Here is a 27,710-nt window from a genome sequence, read left to right on the forward strand (position 1 = left end):
CTTAAAGAGAATCCGAGTAGAATACATTTCCTATAACCCAAAAACAATTTTATTGAGAGTAGACTTTTTTTTTTTTTTTTAAGATTTTATTTGTGTGAGAGAGAGAGAGAGAGAGAGAGCAGAGGGAGAAGCAGAATCCCTGCCGAGCAGGGAGACCAATGTGGGGCTCAATCCCAGGACTCCTGAGATCATGACCGAGCTAACAGAGGCTTAACTGACTGAGCCACCCAGGCGCCCCTGAGAGTAGACTTCTTAACAGCAACAATTAAAAATAATATTCCATTGTCTTCTAACTTTTAAGTGCTGAGAATAAATTATCACTCTGGATTTATAAACTTAAAACACTAAGGTATTTTTAGGGAAAAAAAAATCAAGTTGACCAGGAGCTGAAAGAGCTACTAAAGGATGTTTTTAGTGAGAAGATTGGATTAGAAAGGACCAGGGTGAAAAAGTGGGGGAAGGGGAAATGGGCAAACACATGGGTAAATCTAGACAAATAACAGGTGAAAATAATGACGATGATTAATTTGGGGATTATAAAAACAAGATGGAACCAAAATGCTGGACAATGAAATCTTGTCAGTTGGGAGGAAGGTGATTAGAGATCCTTCATAGGATCCTGCCAAGATCCTTGTATTTTTTGTGAGAAAGGCAAAAATAGATTACTTTTACCCTGTTTCTTCATTCATCCAACAAGCATTCTTTAAGGGCAAGTAAAACTAATCTACGGTGATAGAAATCATAACAGGGACTATTTTGTGGGAGTTGTGACAAGGAGGGGACGTGAGGCACTAGGGAGACTTCTGGAAGTGCAGGTAACATTCTACTACTTGGTTTGGGTGGTGGTTACATAGTTATACTCACTTTGTCATATTTTATTGAGTGGTCTACTTATCATTTGTATGCTTCTCTGTATGTAAGTATATGTAATATTTCTATAAATTAAAAAAGGAAACTACTACATAGTTTATTACAAAATAAAATTTTGATAGATTACAAAGCTATAACTTTAAATGCAAGTCCTAAAAATGATGGAAAAAATAGAGGTTAGTGTTTATATAATTTTCACTGGGAAAGAACTGTATGAAACCAAAGGCAGAAATCACTGGTAGTTCTGACTACATAAAGTAAAAAATAAAACATAATAAAATAAAACTTTTATACAACAAAATACTGTGAATAATATAAAAAAATCAAACAAGGAAAATGATAGGTAAAATAATGTAACAAATGGTCAATATGTGTAATTATATAATTAATAAATTATATTATATATAATTACATGTAACGCGCACACACACACATATGTATATATATAATATAACTAATAAGAATTACTGGGGAAAAAAGAATACCCCAATTGCAAAATGGGCAAAGAATATGAACTGGCAATTCAAAAAAGAAACACATAAATGACAAATAAGCTTTGGAAACTGACGAACAGTTTAGGTAATTTGCCTAAATTCACAAACAGTAAGAGGGAAAGTCAAGATTCAAACTCAGGTTATCTTAATTTTCAATTAATAATTTGTTTAATGAATGAATGATTATATATTAAACACCAGAAGATGTTTGTATTTACATCACACACTACAAAATTCAGGTCATAAAACAGAATGGAAGAGATCCCTTTTCTGCTGATACACTCACATAAATGTTTAAACAGGCTTAGAAAAAAAAGGTCTGAAAAGATCAAAGTGTAACAGTAGAGAGATTATGGGAGCTGTTTTCTTTCTCTTTACATTTTCTGAACTAAGAATTTCAGAATAAATGTATATTACTTCCATAATAAAGAGGAATAGTTATGTTAAAAAGCCAAATAATAACACAAAAAGGAAAAAGTACACAAAACCTCTAATGACTCCCAATATATCCATGTGTATGTGCATGGCTCAGCATGGATCTCTCAAGGTCTCTAATCATTTAAATTCAACTGTCATGCCACGCTTCTCTAGTCACTTCCTCCTGTCTTTCCTGCCCTTAATTTCCAAATTAATCTTCTTAAAATACTGTGACCCACTTGTAATTTTACTCCTTAAATAACTTTCAATGATTCTTCATTTTCTACACAAGAAAGTAAAAATTCCTCAGCCCGGAATTCAAGGCCTTTCACAATTACAGCATTCAGCCAACCTTCTCACTTACTATGCACATTCCAGTTGGTTGACTATTTGCTGTTCCTTTTCTATGCTTGTTGCCTACAGCTTCCGTAACTTGTTCATGTGGTGAACTCTGCCTAGTATATTCTCTTCCTCATGTCCATTTTCTACCCAAGGTTCAGTTTATGCACTACCTTCTCCATGAAACAGTTGCTAATTTTTCTTAGTCATTCTGATAATGCATGGCTCTTTGGTCTGTCTCTCTAGACACTTATTTTGTTATGTTTTATGTTCTATCTTTCCTAATAGACAATGATTTCCTTGAGGATCTTTATCTTATTCATCTTTGTATTCTTCTTACTAAATATTGGGTGAGTGTAATTAACCAACAAAAAGAAAAACACTCACAAAATTCAATACCATTATGTTTTAGTATTTTCAAAGTGCCAGTCCGTGGTTATAAAATTTCTCCTTTGAGGGGTGCCTGGGTGGCTCAGTGGGTTAAGCCTCTGCCTTCGGCTCAGGTCATGATGCCAGGGTCCTGGGATCAAGCCCCGCATCAAGCCCCACATCAGGCTCTCTGCTCGGCAGGGAGCCAGCTTGCCCCCTCTCTCTCTCTGCCTGCCTCTCTGCCTACTTGTGATCTCTGTCTGTTAAATAAATAAATAAAATCTTAAAAAAAAAAAAAAGATTTCTCCTTTGAATACAGGAAATATAAATTGTTAATGGTACAGGCTGGTCCTTACTCTTTAGGTCCTTGACCTAACTGGGTGATTTATGAAGCTAATGGAGTTAGATCTTTCATCTCTCATACACTATGAACTGATGCATTTTGGTCTACCAGCAATTTATTCAGTTTTATAAGTTTAAGCTTTACTCTCTAGGAAAGGGAACAGAGCTGTAGGACTGAATGTTTTCCCTTACCTTTTCGTGTTATGCACTGTGGTTCCTCCCAGAACAATCCTTACTCCAGGAGTGGTACGGTTCAGGTTATAAACTGTTAGAGCCTCTTCATAGGTGGCTCCTCCAATTATAAACACAATGATATCCTGAGGTCTGCAATAATAAAGAAAGTTAACATCACAGGATAAGAGGGGAAAAAGGCAGATTTGGTGTTACTATTATATGCACAATTTTAATTTCTAAATCTTTCATTTTTGGTGGAGGAAGCAGAATTAAAGCAGAATAGAATAAAAGGCTTAAAAAAGTTTTAATGATCTGAAATTGGCAGGAAACAGAGCAGGAAATGCTGAATAGTGATTTGCTTTCTGTTTATGAACGGATGTCTTATAATTTCTGTGCTGTGGATTTCAGAATAGCACAATAGTGTTTGCTAGAACCAAATGTAGAAATATTCTTTTATATTCAAGAGGCTGCAGAGTACTTCACTGTGCTATGATATCAATATAGCAGTAAATTGTACTTGTACTACACAGCTCCTTTCGTATATAAGCCTCTGTCAAATACTTAGTATAGTGTCATCACAATGGCCTCTGTCCAAGGACTTCAAAGTATTTTGGAAAGTACCAGTATATTAGGATGTTCCCACAAGATGCAAACTAGAAATGTTTAGTATTTTGAGTGTAAAAAGAGAATGGGACACATAACTGAATAGCACTTCTGGGACTTCACCTCTTCTTAAAATCTTTGTTCTCAAATCCTTCGATAAACCAAAAAAAAAAAAAAACCAAAAAAACAAAACAAAAAAAAACAACACCCAAAACAAACAAACAAAAACAACCCTGTGAAAAAAACAAACAAACAAAAAACTCTTGAGTAGAGTTTTGATACTGGACATACTGATACATCAGCTCAGCCACTTGCTTCATTTGGGTAGCACTGTGTAGTTTTACTGTGTTCTAATCTTTATCAAAATAGCTTCATAACAACAAAAGTAAGGGCCTCCTATTGGCCCTTCTGTAGATATCAACCAGAAGGAGACCATATCATTTCAAAACTGTTGCAGTTTGCCTTGTTTTTCTTTTCTCATGCCATCAAAAGAAGATAAAATTACTTAATCTTAGCAAGCCAGTAATTTTGTTAAATGACTTACCGGACGTTATTTAAAACTACAAGTAGAAGCATTCATTTTGGAGGTCATAGCACAAAATTAAACAGAAACCTCTTTAATCGTACAGGTTTATGTATAAATCATGGAAAACCCCTCTACATTTCCTTTCTGTTTCTCTTTTTAAAACACCGTGAAGGGATTAACTGACAGTATTTTATTCTTATGGCACTTCACAGAAACAGAATCAGATATTATGGCCGAAATTAAAAATGTGAAATTAGAGATACCCAATAAAAGTCTCCCAATGATGAAGAGGTGGTTATTTTGCAAGTAATTAGGTAGAGAATCAACCATGACATTTCTGTGTGAAATGCCTGGAACTTAAAATCATGCCTTTAAACACTAAATTTACTTTTTTTTTGAGAGAGAGAAAAAGAGAGAGAGTGTGAGCGCATGAGCAGGGCCAGGGGAGTGGGGGCGGAAGGGAGAGAGAGAATCCCAAGCAGGCTCCATCCAACATTGAGCACAATCCCACAACACTGAGATCATGAACTGAGCTGAAATCAAAAGTTAGATGCCCAACTGACCAAGCCACCAGGCACCCCACAAATTTACTTTTTAAGAAAAAACATTTAAGACTACTTACTTGAAACAATGTATTTAGTACTACAATGCTTAGGAATTACCTACTGTTATATATTCTATAATCATTTTTACTATTTTATTTTTTGAAAAATATTTTATTTATTTAAGAGTGAGTGAGTGAGAGAGAGAACACAAGCAGTGGTAGTGGAAGAGACAAAGGGAGAAGCAGGCTCCCCACTGAGTAGGGAGTCTGATGTGGGGTTTGATCCCAGGACCCCAGGATCATGTCTGGAGCTGAAAGGCGGAAGCTTAACGGACTAAAACACCCAGGCACCCTAATTATTTTAAAATATACTGTTTTTGACTAGATAAATGTTTGCATATAATATAAAATACAAAAGGGTATATACTATAAAAAAAAAGTGAGTTTCCCTCCCACCATGGTGCTCCTGCACTTCAATTTCAATGTGGAGGCAAACACTACCACTTGCCTCTTATGTGTCCTTTCAGAGATATTATATATGTGTATATGTAAGTAAATATATGTATAAATACATATTCACAAACACATATACACACCACACATATGTACATGTACATATAGCGCGCACGCGCACACACACAGATAAAAGCATTTTATGTGCATTGTTCCGCTCCTTGCCCTTATCTTGGATCTAGTATGCATTTTAAATTTTGGTGCATATCACCAAATTGCTCCACAGTTATCATTCCATCAGCAACTCAGGAAAATGCCTGTTTCTCCACATCCTTTCAGCACCATGTATTATCAAGGCTTTTGGTCCTTCTAAGCTGATTAAGTTGATCACTTTTTCTTCCTCAATATTCCTTCTTCACTTGGTTTCCAAGACGTCACATTCTTGGATTTCTCACTTCATTAGTTGCTCTTTTTCAGTGTCCCTTGATGGCTTCATCTTATCTCCCTGATATCTTAATGGTGGAGTCACTGGTCTTCCTTTCTTCTTCATCTACACTTACTCTCTAGATCTACTTTGCCCAATGTAGTTACCATTAGACACATATGGCTATTTAAAATTTAAATTAATTAAAATAAAATAAAATAATCAGTTCCTCAGTAGAACTAGCCACATTTCAAGTACTCAACAGTCACATGTGGCTAATGACTACCTTATAATATAGCACAGATAGAGCACATTTCCATCACTGTAGAAAGTTCTATTAAACTTAACTGATTATTCCTAGATGATCACACCCAAGTTGTATGGTTTTAAATACATTTCTCTGCTGGTGACACCCAAATCTCTATCTCTGTCTCTCTTGGATAGAGCACTGCCTCCTAAATGCCAGGCTTAAATATCTATCTACTAGACATTTCTACTTGGATGTTTAAGAAATTTCTCAGTTCAAATGTTCAAATTCCTTATCTCCCCCAAGCTTGTTTCACCTATAGCTTTGGTTTTAACAGGTTACTGTGATCAAATTTTTTTTTTTTTGGAGATCCACAAAGCAAAGTTTAGTGAGTGATAGTACAAAGCTCCTGAAGAGGGAAGGGGATCCAAGAGGGTTGCCTCAAATTTGCTTTTTTGAAGGACAATTTTGGCAACTGTGTGAGAATGAATTGGGGGAAACAGGTGGGAAAAGCTGGAGAACAAAAGGCCACTGTAATACTTCCAGAAAGAAATACCAGGAGTGGAGAGGAGGGACTGGATATAGGAGACCAAAAAAAAAGGGGGGGGGCAGGGGACTCTTCAATATTTGGTCAATGATTAAATGTGGAAGATCAGAATAAAGGAACAGTCTATGATAACTTTAAGTTTTCTGGTTTTGGTGACTAGGTGTAGTGGTTAAGGTTTGAAGGGAAAAAAAGCAAGATTGATTTCCTGAAAGTAAGAAAAAACATGTGTTGGAGATAACTGTGGAACATCTCAGCAGAGATGTCCACTAAACATGTATCTGGACATTGAGGACTGTTGAGGCCCAATGATTTCCCTGAATATAGGTGACAGCTGAAGCCATGGAAATAGATGAGTTTGACCTAGGGAGATCACGTACAGTGAGAAGAGAATCAAAAGACAGAGCTTTGGAGAGTGTTTAACAGCTATAGGACAAACACAATGAAGAGCCAGCAAAGGTAACTGAGAAGGAAATTGTCAGAAAGGTAGGAGGAGAACCAGAAGGGAGAGACCAAGGGACAAGTGACTTTCAAGAAGAACTGAATGGTTAATTGTGGAAATGAACAGTGGGGTAATAAATAAGGTGAGGACTGAAAGAGACACTGCACATGCTGTTGTATATGAGTTTGTAAGAGAAGTCTTGATGTATTATAGTGGAGTAAGAAGCCAGGATGCGTGGATTGACGAAGACAGTGACTTTGTCCAGGAAGCCTGACTATGAAAGAAAGGAGAAAGGTTAGAGGAATATCCAGGTTCAAGGGTCTTATACTTACTGTTTGTTTAACAGTAAGAGAAACCCAAGTACGCTTGTAGTCTGTGGGAAAGTAGTTAGATGAGAAGTTGAAAATATAGGAGGCAGGTAGAGAGAGGGAGCAAGCAAATAATCAATATAGGAAGGCTTCAGAAGAGATGGTAGGAGTCTAAAACTAGAGCACTGACAGAATGATTAGGTCTAAATAGGAAAAAAAGGATGTATTTTCTTTAGAATGGAGGAAGAACATAAAGGAAGATATATGTAAGTAAGTTTATAAATATGGGGGCTAGACACTGAGGGAGTTAATGTCTGGCAGATTCATTTTTTTTTCTCTAGGAAACACTGCTATGGGCTGGGGTGGGTTAGGTGATTTGGAGAAAATGGCAAACATTCAAAACTGATGTGGAGAGAGACAAAGAGAAAGAATTAAGGATGCATAGAAGTTTGGTATCTGGGAAGGCCCAAGTGAGTTTAGAAACAATGAATTTGTAGTGGCACTATTCTGTAATTGTGTGATTTCCTCTAGTATCATAGAGAAGTAGGTACCAACCTTAAAGCTAAATTATTAATCCAATAGTAATCTAGTGCTTTAGGCTGCAGGGAGAGAGGCTCTTTGTAGCTTATAGGAAAGCATTACCTGAATCACTGAAATACTCTACACCATCAAGGTTTTTTTTCCTTCAAGTCCTTGCCTCCAGTCACTGGCCAGCTTTCTCTTGCTGAGAAAGGTCATTTGCTTAGGAAATGTTGCATGATTATGATAGTAATATTTTTCCACTGAGTATGATGAACTCTAAATTACTCAGGTATTGAATACTCAGGCAAAGTACAGGTTCTCTTTTTTTTCTCCATCTGATGGTGTTCTTTCAGTTCTGACTAATCTTTCTATGGAAGGGGAAAGGGAGTAACAGCTAAAACCCAAATTCAGCTCTTGTCAGACTCTTCAGGGATAGACGACTTTGTAAGGGGATCAACGAAGCCACATTTGGCTATAATTTTAAATATTGACAAGAGTCTCTGCAACCTTTATCATAGTATTACCCTCATGGATAGATACAATTTCTTTTCAACACCAAATTTCAAAGAATGTCAATTTTTAATTCTTCCCATTATATTGGTTCTAGAGGTACCAATGAGCTGAGATAATATTGACATCTCAAATATAGACATAATTGGTTTAATATTCATTAAAGATGTGGAGAATGGAGAAAAAAAATCCAATGTTGCAAGAATGTGCTACCAAAAAGACCGAAGACATTCTATCAATTGTAACTATCTGGGTGTCAGCCTAGGTGGAGACAGAAAAAAAAAAAGGCAGTGGCGTTCAGGAGTAATAAAATCCTCAAAGCTGAAATGAAATTCTATTCTCAGAAAGGGAGTATTTTTTTTACTGTGAGATTCCATATGCAATACTCTTTATGTTGAGGGGCAACCCTAGGCTGACACTCATTATGCAGTTTACCTTGAGTACATACTCATGAATTGCATAGATTATTTCATTTAAGAAGAAGGGAAGGAAGTTTCTCCCTTGCAGGGACGGATGAGAGGAAGCAGACAATAACATTTTTGGGCTCCTGATCTGGGAAGTCAACGAACTTGGGAAGTCACACGAACAAGGATCATCCTGGAAAAGAGATGGGCCTTCTCTACAGCTGCCCTCTCCCCACAGTCTGTTGGAAGAGTATGTCTGTCTCTTGCGGAAAAGAAAGGCAAGCACTGGGAAGGAAGAAACTCAAGCAGGCTCCTGGAAGACCGCGAGAACTCTATCCTTTAGTCTGATAATTCAGGGTGCCAGAGTGTTTTCATATTACTGGAGAGGGAAGAAAAATGTTGCAGATGGTAACTGTGGGTGTAGGTTATATTAATGTAAGGACAAAACTTAGACACTGGGATAGACTTACAGCTTGGCTTAATTGTGTACCTAACAAAGATGACTGTGTCACGTTTGGTCATGAAAACATTAATAAATGTTTTCCTTAACCTCCTACTACTTATTCAAGCTCGCTTAAGGAAGAACATTGATGGGGAAAGTAAAAAAAAAAAAAAAAAACAAAGACAACCAACCCTAACGTTTTTCCTTTTCTTTCCTTTCCCTGGTGAATTTTAAAAGTAGATGTTCTGATGAGGCCAATGGCAAAATACACAAATCATTTTTACACAATGACTGAAACTACGTGGAATACACAAGTTCAATTCTTTGTACACATGTTCCTGTGCTCTGCAATTCATTATTGCAACCGAAAGCATTAATTAACACGGGCAGCATACATTAGATAGAAAACAGCAGCCAATTCATGCTGCATATAGATATACATGGACACCTTGAGAACTCAACCAATTTATATCTTGTTTTATTAAACAATTTTTTTTCACATATAAAAGTTTTGGAAATCATTACTTCTATAAATGAATAAACTAAGTAGAAAATATTACACTTTTAAGAGGCAATATTTTATCTACTTTGTGGACCATTACACTTATGGCTAAAATTAAAATTTTTGAGTTCTTAGAGATAATAAAGATCTAATGAGCATTTACTGTAGGAGAACAGGCTGATGGAAAAGGACTGCTGTCTTTATAGAAACAAAATGAACTGCTGCAATAAGATTCCACTACATTTGTGTAAATGTAAAAAAGTACTTCCTTTTTGAATTGACTGTGGAATGCCTGACCAGAGAGCTTCCGTTTTCTTGCCAAATGTTTGAGTTGCTTGTTTTTATGACGGACAAAGAACAATTCTGGAGTAAGAAAGAAAAATGAGCCTGCTAATAAATAGGATAGGTGGGAGTCCCATCTGCAGAATAAAGATCAAAACTCAATTTGTAGATATGGTTATACTGCCAAACAGGTTAACCACATATTTAATAGCTAAGGGCTAAAACAATTCTATAGGCGTTCCTATTTTCAAAGTTGTATTCTTGCCACATCTCCTTTGATACTTCCTCATAACAACATAAACAAGGAATTCTATCGTGATGAGACTTAAATTATTACAAAGATGACTAAAATCAATGACTATCCTCAAAGTGATGATCCAAGACAATGGCTAGAACTGAGAGTGAGGCCAAGGGGATGTAGAGCCAAAATACTATGGAGCATCACTGGCAAACTGTAAAAATCCAAATTTTCTGGTAACATCAGCCAAATTTATTCTCTTGTTTAAATTTTCCAACTGTAAACCTTGTCATAGCAATGGTTACAGATGCCTACATGAGAAACTTGACACCTATCAAACACCTGTGTTAAATATTGTGAAAAACCCAAATACTATAAAACCTAGTTCTTACTTCAAGATTATGATACTTAATACAATTATCAGTATCTAATGGGCAAAATAGGTATGTATACAACTAACTACTGCCTTAATATCCAGAGGTAGCCACTATTAACACTTCTTTGTTCTTTCCAAAATATTCACAGTATACATGAACATGTGTGTGCTTGCATATATATATATATATAACATACAATGTATATATGTACAGTTGAGCAGACTTGCTTATATACACATGTGTATTTAATAGCTTTTATGCTTAGACTGTTTTTTTTTTTTACACAAAAGGGATATTATAGCATTCTGCTTTTCTATCCAATGTATCTTAGAAAGTTTTTAGATCACCCCATGAAGAGTTCTGCATTTTTTAAGAATGCATAGCACTGTACTATAATTTAAGTTACCAGTCCTCTATTGATGGATATTTAGCTCGTTTTGGGCTTTTTTTTTTTTTTTTAACTATTACAAATAATGTTTCGGTAACTATCCTTATTTATATGTCTTTGTGTACTTGCACAATATATCTAAACAGCAAACTTATAGAAGCAGAATTGTTCAGTAGGTCTCTTCCAGGCCTCTGCGGTCTACCTGCTGTTAAGCAGGGCCAGAAGGTGGCACAGGTACCTTCTGTGTTCCCTCCTGTTGTTTCGCAACCAACTTTGCTGCCTTCTTCAATGTCTCCGTTATGTTAGCAGCTCATGATGCAGTTGTACTCTTTTCTCCTGACCTCCTTTCCTGGTCACTCTCTTATTCCCTGAAGACTTTAGCTCTGGTTTACTGTCCTCCTTGTCACTGCTGTTCCTTTCAGAATTTTCAGTGACTTTCACATTGATGTGGATTACTCATCTCACAGCCTGGTCTTCTCACCCAAGATGATCTGTTCTTCCATCCCACATAACCAACACCCGTGATTATAACATAAACTCTTTTACTATAAGCATTTGCACTGTGACATCTTGAATTCAAGATCTCTTTCTTCAATAACCACCTCCTCAACTTCTAATTCACCTAAACTAATACTTCTATTATAATATTCCTTGACCTCATCAAGACCACTAATTCACTCAACAATACTTTATCTACCATCCAATACCCTCCTTCTGTTTTCAATTCCCCAAATCCAGGTTGAGCCTAGCTACAAGCCTTATCCTCATTTAATCCAGTATAGCCAAAAGTTACTGGAGAAAACCACACAACTAGGTTCATGGGCTCTATTTTAAAGATTTTTGTTTACTTTTTTATTGATTTGGGGAGGGAGGGGCTGAGGGAGAGGGACAAGCAGACTCTGTACCAAGCGTGGAGCCCACTTGGGACTAGATCTCAAGACCCTGAGATCATGCCTTGAGCTGAAATAAACAGTCTCTCACTTAACTGACTAAGCCATCCAGGCACCCCACTATTTTAAATTTATGACCATAAAACTCAAATGGGCACTCAATTTGGCTAGAAGTCCTAACTACATTTCCTTAGTAAATTGAATTCCTGGTCTGCAAGATGACAGTTTCGCAATGTTTCCTCCCTTTTTACCCACTACCTTGCTGGTAAGTAGACAGCGTATTTTACTGAGAAAACAGAAGCAATCAGCTTAGATGGTCCCATATTCTCACCATCAAAATTGTTAAAAAGAAGAAAGTACTTCTGTATCTATCAAAGGCTCCTCTGCTTATGCTCTGGATCCCCTACAGACTTCACTTGTGCAGTTCCTATTTCTCTTCTGCATTTTCAATTTTGCTTTCTTTAGGGTAATTCTTATTACAGTCTCATCAGATATGCTCTAGAATCTCTTTCCCTTGAGCACATACTCTCTCCTAGCTACCACCCATCTCTCTGACACCTTCATGCAAAATTTCTTTAAAAGTGTTACCTACATTTGTTATCTCTATTTTTTTTTAAGAGGGGCAGGCAGAGAGAGGAGGAAGCAGGCTCCCTGCTGAGCAGAGAGCCCGATGTGGGGCTCGATCACAGGACCCTGGGATCATGACCTGAGCCGAAAGCAGGGGCTTTAACCCACTGAGCCTCCCAGGTGGCCCTGTTATCTCTATTTTATCTTATATCCTGTAACTGTAATCTGTATTATAATTATTTCCAGTCTCGTGGAAACTAGGGAATAGGTCACCAGAGACCTTCATGTTGCCATATCTGATGGATTCCTCACTGTTTGCAGCTTTACCTCAGAAGACCAGACTCAGGTTACCACTTGCTTCTTGGTCTTTATGACACTATGCTCTCCTGGTTTTCCGTTTACCTTTCTGTCTCCTCCTCAGTCTCCATTTCTGGCTCCATGTCTTCCACTCAATGCTCAGTCCTGGGCTTTCTTTTCTCTTTCTATGCTCTCTCCCTCAGTGATCTTATATATCTTATATCCCATAGCTTTAAATATCACCAAAATCTTGTTGACTCCCAATTTATTATCTAACATTTCTACTTGTTACCTACAAGTTGTATATCTACATCTACAACTTAACAACTTGATTCCTGCCCTACTCCTCCCAAATCTAAGAGTTATTCTTTTTTTTTTTTTTTTAAAGATTTTATTTATTTATTTGAGAGAGAGACAGTGAGAGAGAGCATGAAAGGCGAGAAGGTCAGAGGGAGAAGCAGACTCCCCATGGAGCTGGGAGCCTGATGCGGGACTCGATCCCGGGACTCCGGGATCATGACCTGAGCCTAAGGCAGTTGCTTAACCAACTGAGCCACCCAGGCGCCCTCTAAGAGTTATTCTTGACTTTTCTCTTACTCTATGGTAAGAGGGTAAAAGTATATAGTCTCTTTAGTGGAGTAGATGACTCTATTAAATAAGTCTATTGATTCTTTCTCTCCTAGCCTCCTTATCCAAACCTCTTTCATTCCTTACCTGGACTATTACAACTGCTTCCTAAGTAGTCTCCCTACTTCTATTTTTGCCTTCAAAAATCCATTCTAGGGGCACCTGGGTGGCTCAGTGGGTTGGGCCGCTGCCTTTGGCTCAGGTCGTGATCTCAGGGTCCTGGGATCGAGTCCCACATCGGGCTCTCTGCTCAGCGGGGAGCCTGCTTCCCTCTCTCTCTCTCTCTGCCTACTTGTGATCTTTCTCTGTCAAATAAATAAATAAAATCTTAAAAAAAAAATCCATTCTAAAACCAAAAACCAAAACCCCCCAAAAAAACCCAACTCTCTCTAGAAGGTGATCTTTAATAAGTAATTCAGTTCATGTCACCTATATGCTAAGCTCTTCAGTGGTTTACTCTGACATTTAAAATTTAAAACCCTTTTTAAGACCCTATGTAATCCAGCCCCTACTTATTTTTTCAACTTATTTCCTCCTTACTCACTATGCCCCATCCACACTGGGTTTCTTTCTATTCCATGAACTTGCCAAGTTCTATCTTTAAGGCCTTTGCTCAGATGTTCCCTCTGCTTCAGATGCTTTTTCTCTTAATTGTTCTGTGATTGGCTCTGTCTTTTAATTCAAAACTCATCTCCGCCCCCCCAAGATCTTATTTATTATTTGACAGAGAGAGACACAGTGAGAGAGGGAACACAAGCAGGGGGAGTGGGAGAGGGAGAAGCAGGCTTCCTGCTGAGTAGGAAGCCTGATGGGGGCCTCAATTCCAGGACCCTCCCTGGGATCATGATCTGAGCTAAAGGCAGATGCCCAATGACTGAGTCACCCAGGCGCCCCTCAAAGCTCATCTTAAATAGCATTTCCTCAGAGAGGTTCTCTCCATTAAAAGCAGCCCCCTGACCTCTATAAAGTTACTTTGTAGTTTATTTCTTCAATAGTACTTATTTCATTCAAATTATATTCTTTGTTTGTTTACTAGCTTATTGTCTCCTTCATGTAAGTCCCTTTAAGGGCAGGTAACCTGTCTCTCCTGTTCTATTTCCCCAGCATTTACAACAGTTGTTGACATATTGAAGACACTCAATAAATATTTGTTACATAAAAGGATGGAGGAAAAAAAAAAAAAGGACGGAGCAATTAAATTATTAACTATATTTTATTTAGGTAATAGTGACATATGCTAACAGATGCTGACAACTGATAAATGTGCATTTTGTTGGAAAAGCATCATTTTGAGCTTTATTTGGAAACAAATCACCCAAATTAGAAAGGTTTGCTGTTATGAACTAACATACACAATATACTTTTTTGGTGGGCTATGGTGTCTCTTTAGCAATACATAACTAATTTCCTGTTTGATAATTCCTAAATGAAATTCATTAAAAAGTACTATTTTTACTTTTGTCATACATTAATTAGAAGGTCAGTTAAAAGAATGATACTGTTTTTTGAAAAGCCTCTATGATAGGTAAATAGCTTTAGGCTAATTTGTGTACTTTTCACTTAGCTGGTATTTCTGAATCTTGACATCAAGGTCCTTAAACATTTTATCTGAATGAATGTACTGTCTGAATTTAACTTCAGATATTCTGCCTCTCAACCTTGGATTTTTAAAAATGTTTTTAAGATTTTATTCATTTATTTGACAGACAGAGATCACAAGCAGGCAGAGAGAGAGGAGGAAGCAGGTTCCCTGCTGAGCAGAGAGCCTGATGTGGGGCTCGATCCCAGGAAACTGGGATCAAGACCTAAGCCAAAGGCAGAGGCTTTCACCCACTGAGCCACCCAGGCGCCCCTCAACCTTGGATTTTTTAAAAGATCTTTCTTTTCTGTTCTGCTACCAAATTTGTTTTGTTTTTTGTAAAAGAACAAATTGGAAAAAAAAACCATTTTATCGTATGAAAGAGTCATCCTTTCCTTTCAGAAGTTTATTATATATATAAAACACTATTCTTCCAAGACTCTTAGGTTATGATTAGCTGAAATAATAGAAGAATTCTACCAATAGTAATAATTCACACATCAATCAATCCAATAGGATTCTATTACATATATTAGGCTTTTTGTAATATGTGGTCCCAGTTTAAAAAAAAATACATAATATAATTTGTAACAAAGTAGACTTTGAAAAAAAAAAAGTAGACTTTGTGCATATTTAAAATTTCAGGTTGGTCTAAGTAAGTTGATCTGGAGTTTTCTTTTATTAAAATTGACAGACAGGGGGACCTGGGTGGCTCAAGTGTCTCTCTTCAGCTCAGGTTATGATCCCAGGGTCCTGAGACCGAGCCCCACATCAGGATCCCTGCTTCGCGAGAAGCCTGCTTCTCCCTCTCCCACTCCCCCTGCTTGTGTTCCCTCTCTCACTGTGTCTCTCTCTGTCAAATAAATAAATACTATCTTTAAAACAAAACAAAACAAAACCAAACCTGGCAGACCACTGAATTAAAATGACAATTAATTGCTTCCTTCAGTTAATACCCCCAAAGCAAGCCATCCTTTGATTCTGTGTAACAAATGGCTTCTGTTAATTAGGTCTCAGTTGTATGCTGGCCACATTTGGCAAAGTCCAGTCCTCACCAAAAATAGTAACAACCTGCTCTGGAAGGCAACCAAGCAGCAGATCTATATTTGGCTGTTAGGTTTGAAACTCCAAATATTAAATGCCATGGAACTCAACCTTAAATGGCATAAATAAACTCATCTGATACCAAAGGACAGAAAACAAGTATTTGGGATACTTCAAAACACCTGTTTCTTTATTCCAAAAGAAAATCCTGCGGGCTTAGCAGGTGAATTTATATCTAACCCTGACACACGTAAAACCAGAAGATTCTCAAAACTGAAACAACAGTGGAAGGAGGAGTAGAGCAGCAACATCTTAGTTGTTTCTTACCATACTCCACATTTCCTATATTATTAGTATTTCTGGTTTTCATTATTGATATCTTGGTTATCTTACCTGTCTCTGAGTGTGCTGGGGCCTAGATAAGGGTACACGTTTTCCTTAAGCTTGCCTTTGATGAGATGGTCCAGGGTCTCATGTAGGAACGGCTGATGTTGAGTATACACATTTTCTACTCCCTAAGACAGGGGAAGATGATTCTTATATCATTTTCAGGAAACTTGGAATATAACAGTTAGTGATACTCATGAGAGAAGGACAGGCACTCAATAGGGATTTCACAGGATGGATTCAAATGGGAATTTTATGGTTAAATAATTTAAAATTTTCTTTTCATCAATTAGAAATGTTCTAATCTCATAAAAATACTTTGTAATTTAAGCCTAGCTATTATAAAAGAATCTCAAAAACAGAATTGCTTAAATTCTTTATCATTTTTTCAGTGATTCTTACCCTTTTGTGAAAATGTTATATGATAGGTAGAGCAAGTAGGAGGAAAAGACCACATAGAAAAGGAATCTGGAAACACTCAAGAAAATGGAAACATTTCTGGAAATGAAGGAAAGGCTTGCAGATTAAAACTATTTTTTTTTTGCCATTTTAAGAAAATAGTAATTTTAAAAGATCTACAGTTGTTTGCTTCATCTTTAATATCCTTCCAAGACGACTACCAAACAAATCTTAAATGATAAACAAATGGAGTAAAACAGCTATAACTAACAGAACTGTTTTCTACTCTGGGATATTTCCTGGAAATATTCTATTATTCCCTGTTCAGCTGTTTGGTCCAATGCTGATACTGTTCCAATATAGAAAGCGTTTGGGAGGACGTCTGCTTTAATTTCATTTAACTGACATAGTACTAAATCAGCAGCAATCCTGAAGTTACTCTGAAGATCTTATTTATTCACCCTCAGATGCAGGGGCCTCCACTGATTCACATTTAGGAGTACAGAGAACATGCCGTACCTTCAATCCTTTGAGGAACTGCTTGGTAATAGCCACAGCATCTTTGGGGCTGAAGAGGTCACTTCCTCTGACCCGTTTACCACCATATTCAACTACTGCAGACACAAGCTATTGGGAAAAAAAGGGAAATCACCTCTTACTGCTTGGGGATCAGGAAACTCACTTCATAAGAAAATGCCTTTATTAAGGAAATGAAGATATGAGAGGACAAAGTTATATATTTCTGGAAGTAAAAGCATTATGGGGGGGCGCCTGGGTCGCTCAGTGCATTAAAGCCTCTGCCTTTGACACAGGTCATGATCCCAGGGTCATCAGGGAGCCTGCTTCCCTTCCTTTCTCTCTCTCTGTCTGCCTCTCTGCCTACTTGTGATCTCTGTCAAGTAAATAAATAAAGTCTTAAAAAAAAACAAACCCAGTATGAGTTCTCATTTGTCAGAGCTAAGAATATAATATTCAAGTTGCTAGCTATTTGGTGGGGATTAATATAGAAATGGTTACCTTTCGATACTTCTCAGAAACACCTTTATTCCTGAGGTCCATCATTAGTCCTGGTAGGCTATTGCTGCTGTGTCGCTCATAATGTAGAGCATAAAGCATCACCAGACGGGCAGCATCAAACTCTGTCACTTTGGGGTTCTGCAGGAGCCTCTTTACATTCTGAAAAAAGAAAGAGCTGATATTTATCCCCCTTCACCTAAGTGATGTATAAGATCTTAGGTCTAATAATTATTGAATGGCAGTGATGCACTGGAGTTCATGACTAAGATAACTACTACGGCAATATACAGGTTATAGGTTTAGCGTTAGTTTCAACTACAAAAAATTGAATGCCTTTGCCTAAGGTAAGAATTAAACAAGGAAAAAAATTCCCATTGCAATTGCTTTAGGACAAAAATGAACTTAACTGTGGATAGTTCTTTCTTTCTTTCCTTTGATGAGACAGTCTATGGTCTCAGGTGGGAAAGCCTGCAGCTTCCTTGCTGAAACAAGGAACATATACCATTTCCACCATTTCAATCAACAAAGCACATAAAAGAACTGACCCACTGCCTTGCAAAACTACTGCTTAGCATTAGTGACTGACCAGTGAAATGGGAGACAAGTTGGTAGAGTTTTGATGGGGCTTAATCTCCAAGAACCATCAGATGTAACAATATGTCTCCTTATGGCTTTCAGAGATATGAGTATGTAGCATGTAATCTCTAAACTGAACACCTGTGATCCTAACAGGGCAGGTATTGACAGCAAAGGAAGCCAGACAAAATCATTTAGGTTTTGCCAATCCTCACATTAAGGAACTTCCCCATAGTATAATATTTATGTTTATTATGCAGCAGAACAAATTAATTCAAGCCAAGAACTACTTTGTTATTCCCTTCCAAGGATAAGGCACTATGCCAGGCACTGGAGGGGATAGAGAGGTGTTAAGACACAGTTTCTGTCCTTAGTGAGTTCACAGACAAGGAGGTATGAAACAAGAGGAATGAAACAATTACAGCCTATTCTGCTACACTTCTTGAATGCACTTTAACTGTACAAGATCATTAAATATGGGAATGGTGTCAGTTTAACACAGAAGGTATAATGGTTTATATGCAGTTTTTCCAGCATATTAGTATTAAGAAGGGAATAGGGTCAAGCTTCCTCTTTAAGAGGAAGCTTTAACTCTATGTTAAGAAAAAAGGACTTAAATCCTACACAAGAGTTTTCTGCAAGAAGTAGCTGGTTTTGTAGCTTGAAGTACTGTTGTATTTTCCACTGTATTAAGCTATCTTGGGAAAGGGCAAGTGGAAATAAAATGGACGCAAAGGTATTTCTCTGAGTTAAAAAGCAACAAAATGACAGTGAAAAACTGACTGATATTCCCATACTGTATTTTTAATTTTGGTGAAACTAGTTTGTATGAGAAGCAGAAGTTTTTCTGTCCTTACATCTTGAAGAATAAAATGTAAATCCCAGGAATAAGGAAGGCTACAAAGGATGGACAGAGTATATTTCTAGGTGCAATGCCTGTGGAGATTTAACTGCACTAAATTTTTGTTAGGATTGTCACTACTTTTATTAGGGCTTTGATTACAAAGTTATATAGATTTATTTTTTTTAGTTACATAGATTTTAAGTGACCTGCTTATAAACCTATTTTCCCATAACACTTGTTTATTTTTAGTACATAATTTTACAGAATGGGAGGAGGTTTTACAGGAAAACATATGTGATATTATAACAGAAATATATATATGCAGGGGGAAAAAAACCCCCAAGAAACAGAAAGAATCAGCACAATGCGGGGAAGGGGACACAGAGTGAAGAAAAGTACATCTGGTTCCTAAGGAGCCAAGAAAGACTTCATGAAGAAGGTGACATTTGCAAAAGACCCTAAAGAATCAGTTAAGTGTTAGAATTAGTCTGGGAGACTAAAAGAGGAGATGCTCTTAACAGGAATATGGAAATCAGAGAAAGGAATGGGTTGGGTTGAAAGACTGGCAAGAGCCTTGGAGGGCACTAGAGTCTGAGGACATACATCCAAATGGAACTTTACAACTTACGAGCTTTCACATACCTGATCTTTTTAATACTCACAACAACCAGGCCTAGTGTTTAAGAACTCTTCTGTTCACACTAAAGAGGACTATGATGACATGGGGGAACCTCCCAGGTGGCTCTCAAGTAGGAAGGTCTCTGGGTAGGATTTCTATTGTTGCTTTTCTGAGTGACTATTTCCCTAGCATTGTCTTTAAGGAATCAAAAGGGAAGACATTTCTCTTTTTTAGATTTAAACCCTACAGTCAAAAGAATTTCCTTACTTCTTTTTTCTTTTGCAGTACCCTTTCCAGAGCAATCACAGAATACAGACTATTTAGAATATCTGCTCAAATTTGCCACTTTGTGTTTCTATCATAATATGAAGAAATTTCAGAATACAAATTATTATCAAGTAAGAATACCCTATTTCTTATGTATCTCAATAAACTTAGCCTAAGTTTAAAACATCTTTTTTTTTTAATTAAACAGATTTTAACTTATTTGACAGATCACAAGTAGGCAGAACAGCAGGCAGAGCTGCAGGCAGAACGGCAGGCAGAGAGAGAGGAGGAAGCAGGCTCCCTGAGGAGCAGAGAGCCTGATGCGGGACTCGATCCCAGGACCCTGAGATCATGACCTGAGCTGAAGGCAGAGGCTTAACCCACTGAGCCACAGGCACCCAGTTTAAAACATCTTTAAACTGGGATCTCTTTCACCACTTTTTAAATAGCACAATGTTTCGGGTGCCTGGGTGGCTCAGTGGGTTAAGCCGCTGCCTTCGGCTCAGGTCATGATCTCAGGGTCCTGGGATCGAGTCCCACATCAGGCTCTCTGCTCAGCAGGGAGCCTGCTTCCTCCTCTCTCTCTCTGCCTGCCTCTCTGCCTACTAATAATCTCTCTCTGTCAAATAAATAAATAAAATCTTAAAAATAAATAAATAAATAGCACAATGTTTCAATTCCTGCCCTTGGGATCACTCTCTTTTTACCTTATATCTACTCAGTTTCTCAGATTTGCTGAAACCACACAACTGGTATAGGGACAAAGACTGCCCCAATCAGCCTGCACCCTTCTTGTTCGCTTTCTAACTACTTTCACTCGCATCTTGACTCTTGGTGTTTCCCAGTAAAGAATACACTTGTCTTCCTTGAGATCTGGTGCTTGTATTTAGAGTCCCTGGCTTGACTCTTCACTCTTTCTAGAGGACGTTGCGGGGTATGATCCAAGATTATTTTGAGTAGATTACTTTGCTTACTTTTGATCCCATAGGACCCAATCCATGACTCAGGTCAGTGTTCCAGCTAGGTTTATCTATTTACTCATGAAAGGAAACATGTAGGTACAAGCTAAGTTCTTTCTTCTCGTTCAGTTATATACGTCCTTGAAGAAGGGCATTTTTGTTTGACTGGATCCCTGACTTAATTTTAAACATTTCACTCATGGCTACTTGACTCATCAACTTGACTGCCAGTGGCATACGTTATATTGACATTCCAGGGTACTAACCGGACAAGAGGAGAAAACAATCCGAGACTTCTAATTACACAGCAGGTATTTATATGTTGGAAATATGAGTGAATTACATAATGAACTATTGGTTTCTCTTTTCTTATTAAATTTTCCATAAGCCTTGAAACTTTCAAGAGAGAAAAGTTCATTTCACAATATAGTGGCCGAGTAAAGAGTGAAAGAAAACTATTGTCCTCTTAAGAAGATAGGATTCAAACACAGAATTCACTGAGTTCTAACATTCATATATGCCTAAACAATGAAGAGAAAAATAAAAGCAAGAACTCATTCTCTGAAGGTCAATTTTCAAAAAGGAGCTAATGCTCACTCAAAAAATATCAATTAAAAAACAATTCTTTTCTGTTATTTAAAGATCTTTCCATTGTTTGGGGCTACTCTTCTGTTTTCTTCTGCCAAAACTACAGATGAAGTCACAAGAAAAAATAGTCTTTATTATTTTTTGTTTTAATTTGACCTCCAGAACAGGAACTCTATCTTGTTGTTATCTAATAGCACATAAATGTAGTAAAATCATCAATGAATAACATTATAAGCCAGCAGATTAGAATAGCAAGACAAAACTGGCAGAAGCCTTTAACATGCTGATATGATAAAAAAAATGAGTCTAACAGTTTGAGAGAACAGTGTTAGTGGAGAGCTTATCTAGGAAAAATGATAGAAATGACAGAAAGTAGGCAAGACCCAATTCTACTGCCTGGTAAATACATCTGAGTCAGTATTCTTTTCCTTAATGACTAGTCAACATAAAATTTAGCTTTATTGTAGGTCTTCTGCTGGTCAACACTGTCTGAAACACTGCAAAATGTTAGTTTAGAGAGAAAATGATCATTTTTATCTTTAACTTGGTCAAAGTAAAATTGTCATCTCAATATGTCCCAAATAATTTTCTCATGATTTTATTTTTTAAAATTTATTTATTTATTTTAAGATTTTATTTATTTATTTGACAGAGAGAACACAAGTAAGCAGAGAGACAGGCAGAGAGGGGAAGCAGGCTCGCTGCTGAGCAGAGAGCCCAATGCAGGGCTCGATCCCAGGATCCCAAGATCATGACGTGAGCCGAAGGCAGAGGCTTAACCCACTGAGCCACCCAGGCGCCCCTCTCATGATTTTAATGAGAAGCAGAAAACCCTTCTGAAATCAGGGAGAAAGAGATCTGAGGTGATGCGCAGATTAGAAAACAATGTCCTGGATGTCATAAAGAAAACAGAATGTATCATCAAATAATAATACAGATAATGTGACAGTTATTACTTATTGAATGTTGTAAGAATCAGGTGCCATATTAAGTGCTTTACACATACTAGCTCACTGCACCCTCACAGAAATCTTTAAGTACTGTAATCTTTCCCCATTTTACAGACAAAAAGACTAATAAAATTTTCAAACCCAAGCCATTAAAGTCCCAAGCTCTTAGCCACTGCTCTATACTGTTTCAAATATTAACTCTTCCTCTTCATTTTTCTAACAAGTATTTATTGAGTCTTTACTATGTATCTTTAATAAGATGATCTGAGGTCTTTTACCCAAGGTCAGGAAAGAAGGATATAAAAATAGTTCTTCATTCTAAATGAAAAGCCATGATATGATGCACAATGGGGGAAAACTGCTTAGTTTCTTAAGATGTATCTCTTCAGGGCATGAAAAAAAAATCTTCCTCACTGATCAAATGAGTCTTTTCCAAGGCTATAGATATGTTTTAATGATAGAATGTTGCAGTTTGGTTCTAGTGAAAGTTCTAAATCAAAATTTAGTTAGCCTGCAGGATAACTGGTTAGAAGTGGCAGCAATTTATAAGTTACTTTTTAGCAATATGTGAATTTTTTCCCTTCATCATGATATAGTTATTATTCAGTAAAGCAAACGTCATCTCTCCTCAAAAACCTCAATTCATTACTTCATGACGTATTATCAGCTAAGGTCAAGCCAAGGAATGCTATAACCCATCTAGGGTCAGGACCCTGGCATGTACTCATTATCAAACAAAAGCTCCCTTTATATACTATTTAAGTCATGTTGCCAAAGAAATCCTTTATGGTGGGGGAGTCCAAACCAACTGCTCACTGTAAAACCCTAGTAACATGGGCAAGAAAACCTTCAAAGGATAACTTTTTAAAATATAAAGTGGATTACAAATGGAATTCATATTTTAAAAGTATTTTTTTTCTTTTAAAGTGAATAAGAAATATGAATATTTCTTATGAGTTAGAGTTCAAGTACCCAGGCAAGGAATTATAGTAACCTTGTCTAACTGCTTTTTGTATGGTAGAGAGACACAAATAAAGATACTAAAACTGGCAGGTGGTTAAGTTTGGTTCTATTGTTTGAAAGGGAAAAATAAAAGATAAAGAAACAGAAGGAAATTTATATTTAATTGTAATTATATTTAATATGTATAATATATATTATATATAATTATAGGACAACATTTTGCTTTATTAAATAAATTAGAAAAGAAAATTTTTTTTCTTGGAAAAAATAAATAAGTTTTCATAGGGGGCACCTGGGTGGCTCAGTGGGTTAAAGCCTCTGCATTCGGCTCAGGTCATGATCCCAGCATCCTGGGGTTCAGCTCCACATCAGGCTCTCTGCTTGGCAGGGAGCCTGCTTCCCCTCTCTCTCTACCTGCCTCTCTGCCTACTTGTGAACTCTCTCTCTGTCAAATAAATAAATAAAATCTTAAAAATAAAAAAAAAGTTTTCATAGGAATACTTCTATGAGGCCCACAAAACTGCAAACTGTTATTAGTAAGTACTGTTTCAAGTAAGTTGGTCAAGTTCAACAGACTGCCATCTTTATAAAGGAATACTACTTTAGTGATTAAAAAGAATGAATGTTTGGGTTCTGATCTGGAACAGTCTCTGAGATACATGGTTAAGTGAAAAAGCAAAATACAGAACTATGTGTAAAGTATGCTGTTATTTGAATTTAAAAGAGAGGAAGATCCACTCCCCCAGATTTGCACATATACAGAATAACTAACTGTAAGGATGCAGGTGAGACCACTAACAGACTGAGGTTTTTTGTTTTTTTTTTTTACAGACTGAGTTTTTTTTTTTTTTTAAAGATTTTATTTTATTTATCAGAGAGAAGAGGGAGAGAGAGCGAGCACAGGCAGACAGAATGGCAGGCAGAGGCAGAGGGAGAAGCAGGCTCCCTGCTGAGCAAGGAGCGTGATGCGGGACTCGATCCTGGGATCATGACCCGAGCCGAAGGCAGCTGCTCAACCACCTGAGCCACCCAGGCGTCCCTACAGACTGAGTTTTTACTACATACTCTTTCACCAAGTACTTATATCATCTATCTAAGAATTAGAACTCAATACAATTTAAAAAATAATAAAATCGGCCTAAAAGTTCTTTGAAAGGATTTAAGAACACAGGGATAATATTCAAAGTGTTGACAAAAGTACTTTTCATAAAGATAAGCAAGTAGAATCTTTAAAATTTTCAAACTGATGGTGTTTTCAGAGGAAATCTTAATAAACATAAAAAAGTAACGAATTCTAAATCCCAGTAAAGACCTCACTATAACTAAAGCAACCACAGGTGGGTAGATTTCTTTATTTTAGCTACACGATATATTTAAAGCATTATGCTTAGAGGAAGGGAATCAACATTTACCAAGCACCTACAGCATGTGAAGCATTTTACAGATCTCACTGAATCCTGGTAAGAGTCTATTAGTTTGAAATCTTTATCTTTGAGGCTTGGGCAAAATAAGTAATTTTTTTTTTTTTCCAAAAACTTTGGTATGTAGAGACAGGATAAAAGCCAGGACAGTTTGGCTCCAAAGCCTGTGTTGTTTCCATTATATCAGGCTGGGTTTATTTTATAAAGTCAAATCGAATTGCAGGAGGGAAAGAAAAAGACTAAGTTGTAGAATACTGGGTCCTATTAATAAGAAAATGCACTTCTTATGGTCTTAACGATGAGTGCTTTAGAAATGGCTACCTCCCAAGGGAATCTCATTCCCAAGTGACTTATTGCGAGTGATACCACAATGTCATTTCTCAGGAACCTTGGAATTATTAGATTTGTTCTGTCTAGTTACCCTTGTATCCAATCTGTTACTAAATTGTTTTCTCCCTTTGAACTGTCTCTCAGATTTGCCCTTATGGAACATTTTTAGTACTATCACTGTGAGTCTACTATCCTAACTTCAGTTTTTTCACCTCCAAAGCATCCTTATTAAATTTCCTTACATACTGCTTTCATCATATCGACTTTCTACATATGGCCCTACAATGGATCTCTCTGCTTATCTCAGCAAGTGCAAATTCCTTTTACAAGCCTCTTCATAAACTGGTTCCTGTTTACCGATTCAATTTATCTCCTATTTCTCTTCCACACCCACTCTCCAACAGGTCACAGTTTATTATTTTCTGCATACTTCAGCCTCTTTGCTTTTGCTCTTATCCCTGAATGAAATCCTCCCCCAGATTCTATTCATTCTTGATGGTCCATCTTAATATATTACCTCTCTACGGAATTGTCCCTGATAACCTCAAATCTAATTATAGTCAGCATCACAATTTTGACTTAATTAACTATTACCTTGAAACACCTCATAAATGTTTCTCGTGTTTTTTTCCTTCAACAATGCTGTAAATTTCTTGCGGCAAGGTTCTGATTATGTTCCTTTTCTTCTAAAATGCTCTGATAGCTCTCAACATTTTAAGATTAAAGCCCAAAGTCCTTTCAATGGCCATAATCAGGCCCCAGGCTATCTTTCTGGCTTATCTAAGACCATTCCTCATCTTGTACCCTGCACTAGCTACACTGCACTGTTCTCTGTTCCCTTACTTTTCTCCCCTCACATATCCATGCTTGCATTCTCTCTGCCAAGAATTTCCCCTCTTCTCTCTGGCTGGTGCACTTTTACTCTGTTTGGTACCCTCCTCCTTATTTGTCCAGACCCAAATCTACTGTCATTTTCTTCAAGAAGCATCATCCTTAGGGGAAACAGTTTTCCTTCCTCTGTATTTCCATATTCCTTTGTAAATACCTCTAGTATCATAGCACTTACAGCATGGTAATTCCTGGTTTAAATTTCTTTCTTCCCTACTATATAGTGTGAGCTCTTTGAGGAAAAGGATGGTATCTTTTTTTCTTCATACTTCTGGATCCTTATAGCACAATGTACATGTAGCAGGCATTTACATGTTCATGGAATGAAGAGCAGGTGCACAATAATAAAAGACTTAGTGCATTTTAACATATATTGTATCTTTAAAATCCTCCTTAAAACACTGTGAGATAAGTATCATTACACCTACTTTACAGATGAAGAAACTGGCTCAGAAATTAAGCCAACAGCTCCAGGTCACAAAGCCAGAAGGTGGCAAGTGGCTAAAATCCAGATCTTCTGATTTTAGTCTAGTATTCTTCCTAATAGATTAGGATGCCCTCCTAAATACCCAGTTAACTGCCTGAAACCTTTGCTATTGCACATTATTCTTCTCCTGTGGTTCCTGTATCTATCTTAAATAAAACTAATCTGTGTTCTTGGCTCAACTCCTTGTTAGATTATAAATTCCATGTTGGTGAAGAAGGATTACTTGCCTTTGTATCTCTTGCTCTGCCTGGCACAGTGCCTTACACATAGTAGGTGCTCATCAAATTGGACTGAATAGATACCTGGAGAGCACTAGAATGGTCATTTTGACAGGCCAGTTCTTGCTCAACTTCTGAAACCTCCAGCAGATTCCGCTCACTGACCAACCGGGACAGCTCTCCAACCACTGTCACATGCTTTGACACAGTCCCAGACATCTTCTTAAACTGTGGGTAATTTTCAACAAAGGCCTGCCATGGGAAAAAGAGCAATTGGGGGTTCTGTTATTTCTTGACTGAGGACAGACTTACATGAAGGGAAAAAATAAGCAGGAATTGTTCTGCCGAGACTAAGGCATCTACGACTTTCAATCCCATGGCATTTTGTTTCTGCTTTAAGACAGAAGAACTGGTACATGTCAGTAAGACTGACCCTTTAAGTAGTCCAAATGCTAATGAAGAATGGAAAGAAGTACATGGCTTGTGATGAAGTTTCCATTATACTGTTTCCTAAAGAGAAATAGTATAGAAAATTGTCTCAAACCAAACAAAATGAATCAAGTCAGAAATCAGACTGAGAATATTCCAGAAATGTTGCTTACATGAATAGTTCCAAAGTCTTGCATGTTAGTCATCCATGAACATGTTCAATTTACCTTCATGTCTGCTATTGATTCTAGTTTTTGCTGTTCTTTTGGTTTCTTCTTCTGAAAGTCTTCCATGAGATTCTTTATATTGCTACCAATCTCAGCGAAGTTCAGGTACATATTCTGTGAAAAAAGAAGTTGGAAACACAATTCTATCAATGAGTCTGATTTTCAGGCCATTTAAAAGAAGAAGAGAAAAAGAATCCCGAAGGCAGAATCAAAGGGCAAGAAAATTCCATTATAATGACCAAATCTGGATATTGGCCAGGACACTGGTGATGAATACCATTACTATTCTCACAAAAGGCTATAGAAGGGAAGGAATTAAATAAATTGGGTTCTAATTTTTAAAAAAACAAAGCTAAATATGTGATTTCTATGAAGA

General features: G+C 37.1%; 1 protein-coding gene across 3 annotated transcripts in view; it reads right to left on the reverse strand.

Annotated features, from left to right (window-relative positions):
- VPS45 (vacuolar protein sorting 45 homolog) overlaps positions 1 to 27,710 on the reverse strand; it is a 71,721-nt gene that overhangs the window by 28,286 nt on the left and 15,725 nt on the right. For 2 of the 3 annotated variants that reach the window (XM_082685956.1, XM_082685954.1), the window contains exons 9-14: positions 27,335 to 27,448; positions 26,763 to 26,930; positions 17,569 to 17,727; positions 17,071 to 17,178; positions 16,159 to 16,280; positions 3,024 to 3,155 (exon numbers count right to left, since the gene is read on the reverse strand). In XM_082685956.1, the coding sequence (XP_082542082.1) occupies positions 3,024 to 3,155; positions 16,159 to 16,280; positions 17,071 to 17,178; positions 17,569 to 17,727; positions 26,763 to 26,930; positions 27,335 to 27,448 (803 nt within the window). The remainder of the gene's footprint in view (positions 1 to 3,023; positions 3,156 to 16,158; positions 16,281 to 17,070; positions 17,179 to 17,568; positions 17,728 to 26,762; positions 26,931 to 27,334; positions 27,449 to 27,710) is intronic. The other variant, XM_082685955.1, reaches the window with a different exon arrangement.

This window comes from Mustela nivalis (genome assembly GCF_964662115.1).
Source record: "Mustela nivalis genome assembly, chromosome: 10".
NCBI lineage: Eukaryota > Metazoa > Chordata > Mammalia > Carnivora > Mustelidae > Mustela > Mustela nivalis.